A 5,226-nucleotide genomic window follows, 5' to 3' on the forward strand; every position below is an offset into this window, starting at 1 on the left:
CCCCCCCCCTCCCCCCTCTCACATTATCTGAAAACAGTGCTGGGTTATTTCAGCTAACTTAACCCCAGGATGCCAGATAACAGAGATTTTACTGTGCTTCACCAAATGTCCACAACAAATATTACCATATTTTCTCACATATGACAAACACCTTTTCCATCACATTAGTTCCCCAAAATTGGGATGGGCTCATTAAATGGAGAAACTGATTTTCTGTCAGGGATGGAAGCACACTGCTTTGATTCTTATTCTACAGTGCAGCAGCTGTCGCATTACTGTTCAGGCAGCTGAAGGAGTCAGTTGACTTAATGGCTTATGGTTCTTTCCAAAACCCAGGGAGACAAGTCTTCAGCAGCAGCTAGGGTTTGAACTTTAGTTAAATAGGAAAGGGAGGGTGGGTCATTTGAAGATTAGACTCTATCCTTGCTCCTTTGTGTAGCCATAACTCTAGAAAAAAAATTCTTCATTCTGCCTTTCAAAAACAAGGTGCGTCTTTTATTCAGTGGTGTGTTCTATGCAAGAAAAGTTGGTATTTGGGAAGCATTGAAAGTTGAAGAGTAATCTTAATGTATTTAAAAAGTGTTTCTTACAAAATTGTGCATGTTGGTTAATGAAAGCCAGAGCATTGTTACCTGTCCTGGATCTTTTCCTTACAGCAGGGCATTTCTTGTATAGTGGAGAATAAATCTTTATCTTAGGTTTGAGATATTTTGGGAGCCAAGTTCAGCAGCAGTTTGTTGCTGTTGCTTTGATTTGTGAATAGGTAAATTAAAATAAAATGTGGTGGCGGTTCACTTGGTTAATAGCATCACACGGAATGGAGTAGAAAGGTTGCTTTTATGGAAGCAGAAAGTTGTTAAATCGTTCGAGGGGAAGTCAGAGAGACCTGTAAAGAAGCCTGTGCTGAACAGTTGGGAGGCGTAATAGACAACGGTTCCTTTTTAAACTAAGGGAACATGACCCAAAAGATCTATTCAGGTAGGCCAGTAGCAGCTGTGGGGTAAATGTTTTAAGCCTTGTTTACAAGGATTATTCTCCAATATTTTCCCATTCATAGTTGAGTACGTGTGGAAACCATTTTGGATCTCCTCAAAGGAAAGAAAGTATGTGGAGCTGAGATTTAAAATATTACAGGTTTGGGAAGTGGAAAGAGTACTCAGAAATTGTCTGGTTCCATCTGACTCATTCACCAGTTAAAAGCTCTTTTTTGCTGCAAGATTTTTTTTTTCCTTAGGCTCAACATTTTTGTGGTGCTGATGGTTAAAAATGGCCAACTAATTCTGAAAGGTGAAAAATACTGCATTTTTGATGTCTTGTTCTAAGGCAGCATATAGAATGAGAGAGAAGACTGAATAAAGAGATACTACCTGCATTTTCTTTGTAAAGTAAATTTTAGAATACTCTGCTTTCTGACAGCCCTGTTCATCTGATGTTTTCCAGAGTAGGTGTCTAATGCATGTCTAATCCAACTCTGTTTTATTTATAGGAGAACAGAGTTGTATTTAAAATGGAAGTTGATATAAATGGAGAGTCCAGAACCACTGTATCTACCCTTCCCTTACCTGTTGCAGAGGTGAGTTCTACAGGCAGGGCAGAAGCAGAGAAACCTCGATGTTCCAGTACCCCATGCTCACCAATGCGACGAACTGTTTCAGGTTATCAGATCCTCCATATGGATTCTAACTATTTGGTTGGCTTCACAACTGGGGAGGAGCTCTTGAAATTAGCCCATAAGTGTACAGGAAATGAGGAAAATAAATCAGAATCTGGACCTACCTTGCGCTCCAAACAACTTGATTCAGGACTTCCCCGTTCATCCCGGTTGTACAAAACAAGAAGTAGATACTACCAGCCATATGAGATCCCAGCTGTAAATGGAAGGAGGAGACGACGGATGCCCAGCTCAGGGGATAAATGCACTAAGGCTTTACCATATGAACCCTACAAGGCACTTCATGGTCCTCTGCCTCTTTGTCTTCTGAAAGGTAAGAGGGCTCACTCTAAATCCCTGGACTACCTCAATTTAGACAAAATGAACATCAAGGAACCGGCTGACACAGAAGTGCTACAATACCAGCTCCAGCATCTGACCCTACGAGGGGACCGTATGTTTGCTAGAAACAACACATGAGCTACCATTTGGAAGTTAAAGCCAATTCCTGGTTATTTCTTTGTTGCTGGAAAACTCCACTGTTGTACTGTGTACATGACTGTCCACATCGTAGGTGGTTGTATCAGCTAAGTGTTACTGGAACGTAATTTATTTGAATAAAGTTTTGACGAAAAATGTCTCAAGCATTTGGAGGAAACATTTTTCCAGAGCAAGCAACTTCTGAAGAAAATCTGACTGTAGTTGGTGGGCATTTCTTTGGGGACCCTTTTTAACAAAGAAACAGCTTTTTTGTACAGGTATATCTAATATTTATGGTGATTTGACACTCCAGGATTGGTGAGAATGTCTGGTTGGTTATTACTAAAATTTAACTTGCTACTGGAAATTGCTCTCGGATAAGCACTCAAGTTCTTCTTTTAGTGCTCTGTGTATTTTACAATAAGATATGCATATGATTTGTTATACTATAGAAAAGAATGTGAACCTGGCTGAATTGGACCATGTTATTTAAAACAGTCCAGTTTAAACCTTTTGTAACTGGTTTTTGCACTGGAAAAAGAAGTCTCATTGAAAAAATAAACCTTTGTTCATTTGCTATTTAAAAATTGAACAATTATTTTTTAGTTAACACATGGAACTAGTTGCTTTTTCTTCTTTCCTTCTGTTTTTATAAACTTTATTGAGTAAGCCTTTGAAATATTAGGAAAATGAATCATTCTGAAAGTGATTTTTTTTTTTTTTTTTTTTATTTGGATAGATGTAATTTCATTTTTACGTGTCTTTACAGATAAGCAAGGACCCACTTTAGATTCCAGAATATAGATTAGAATATCTTTATTAGTATGAATGAAATTTTTTATTTTTGTCATGATTTCTAGGATATATATTTAAAAATGGTAAGTGTTAAAACGACAACTTTTAGCACCGCTTTTTTAAATTACAGGTTTATTTGCAGCACTTTTATTGGAAATCCAGATGGCCATCTTAGCTTGAAGGTCAAAAAAATGCTTCTTTACACTGCAGCCTTGAAGCATTGATCTTGGATTATCTAACAGATTATATTAAATGCACTGGTTTGATTTTTTTTTTTTTTTTTCCCCTTTAAGAAATTACATCCAAACATAATCTCAAATGCAGTTTTGACAACTGCAGTCTTAAATGTATTTGGAAAATATTAGCTTACCTTTGTAAAAGCGTTATTGCTCTTTTCTTAAAGGTGCAGTTTCTTACCGAAACAGTGTGCAGCCATGCTTGTTTTGGACAATGCATTCTTTAGAGGTTAAAGATATTAAAATAAGAGCCTTGTCTATGAAATAAAAAAAAAAGATTTGAAGTTGGTCAGTCTTTTCTGGCACAATTCTGATTTTTCTTCAGAATGAATAGAAAGCACTAGTGCAGAGCATGTTGTGGAAAATGAAGAATGTCTTTTATTCTTTCACTTATTCCACAGTTGTAGTTGGCTACAGTAAAGAAGAGCCTGTGGATAGTGTGCATCTTGCTGGTTTGGTTAATTTTTTTTAGGCATAGTAGAAATCTTTACAGCTGATGTATATTTTAAAATAAACTGCACCTCTGTAAACTTACTGTATTGAAGAATGATCTCTAAGGTAAACTCTTCCTATATGGTCTTTACTTTGAGAAACAGAATACTGTCAGATGCCAAAGAGAGAAGGGTTTTACATTTAAGGATTAAACACCCCTATTTATTGATTTACCATATGAAACTGTATTTCTGGCTACAAAATAAAAGGGTGATATAAACACATACTGTTGTGGAGTGCTTTGCTGTGTGGAAGAATGAGAAGAAAAAAATATATGCAACATTTGAAAAAAACACTTAAGTTTTGGGCCCATGTAAAATATTTATAAGGTCTGATTTCTGAACATCCTATGTGCAATTGTAAGTACATGTTTATATATGCCACTACTGCAGTTCTCTAGCAGTGTGGACAGGAAAGTATGTACCTGGCTAAATGCCAGCAGGAAGAATGAAATGAGCACACGCATTTGTTTGTTTTTTATCCTTTTGCTCATAAAAACAACAAATATTGTGCTCACTCATAGTAATGGTGTGTACCAGGTAAGTATGCAATTGCACATGCCTTTGTACCTTCACAAATTGAGTACCAACATTTTGGAAATTGGGCCTCTGTTACGCTCATTCAAGATTTCAAAGGCCTTAAGTAAAAATCTTAAGCCTGTGAACTGAGCTGTTTTTGCTTGTTTTATTCATTGTCTAGGAAAGAGGGCATAGTCTGTTAAACTCCAAACCTCTACTGAAATGCAATCTGAATAATGCTGAATTGTGAAAGTGAGATCCTTACAAAGTATTCTGAATGCAGAACATAAGCAAACATCTTACATATATTTTTGTAGATTAGTACATAAAAAAGAATCTTACCTAAGAGAATAAAGTATTGTGTATGGGTCTAGGAGGTTTGTTGAAAGTAGAAAAGTAGAGGCAAAAGGATAATATAATCTTTGCCTTGTGCAGCGCCAACAAAACAAAAAAAACAGGTTAGATATAGAATATGAATGCACAACTAGTTTATTTGTATGTTGAGGCAGGCCTTAAACTTTTAGGTGGTTGTTCTACCTTTTGAAATCTACAGGAAGGACTGGCTTCACTCAAAGCACAGCTGAATGTTATTTATTTATGGAAGTGAATAGGGCTCATGCGCACATTTTGCCTATAACATTATCTCAGCCATAGACCATCATCATCATAAAGAGGGTTCAAAATACAGCCCTGCCCTTCATTAAAAATCCTTTTGGTCAAACTCCTGACCATAGAGGCAAAATAATTAGAAATATTAAAAAAGTGCTCAAAAGTCTAACTAAATAAATCGACCTGTGGTATGATGTCAAGTTTGCCCCTCTGGATGTTTTGACAGGCAGAGGATGCAGTCATGGATGCAGCCCAGTTAAAAGGTGGTTTAGCATGGATTTCAGTGGAATCAAGATTGCTTCCAGAGAGCTCCAAGGCTTTCCTTCTGAGTACCTCAAAAACGGATTGGAGAGGCAGAATTCCTGTGCAGACCCAACTGTTGCCTTGGGGCATACGAAAGGAGGCAGCCTCCTAAAAAAAAAAAAAAAAAAAAAAAAAAAAAAAA

General features: G+C 36.8%; 1 protein-coding gene across 2 annotated transcripts in view; it reads left to right on the forward strand.

Annotated features, from left to right (window-relative positions):
- The window catches only part of CUNH5orf30 (chromosome unknown C5orf30 homolog), a 27,923-nt gene extending 22,711 nt beyond the window's left edge, over positions 1 to 5,212 (forward strand). For both annotated transcript variants that reach the window (XM_019517235.1, XM_019517236.1), the window contains one exon: positions 1,487 to 5,212. In XM_019517235.1, coding sequence (XP_019372780.1) covers positions 1,508 to 2,131 — 624 coding nt within the window. In that variant the 5' untranslated portion in view covers positions 1,487 to 1,507 and the 3' untranslated portion in view covers positions 2,132 to 5,212. The remainder of the gene's footprint in view (positions 1 to 1,486) is intronic.
- The last annotated feature ends 14 nt before the right edge of the window (positions 5,213 to 5,226 follow it).

The sequence above is a fragment of the Gavialis gangeticus genome, unplaced genomic scaffold (assembly GCF_001723915.1).
Source record: "Gavialis gangeticus isolate Ggan-Ray unplaced genomic scaffold, GavGan_comp1, whole genome shotgun sequence".
NCBI lineage: Eukaryota > Metazoa > Chordata > Crocodylia > Gavialidae > Gavialis > Gavialis gangeticus.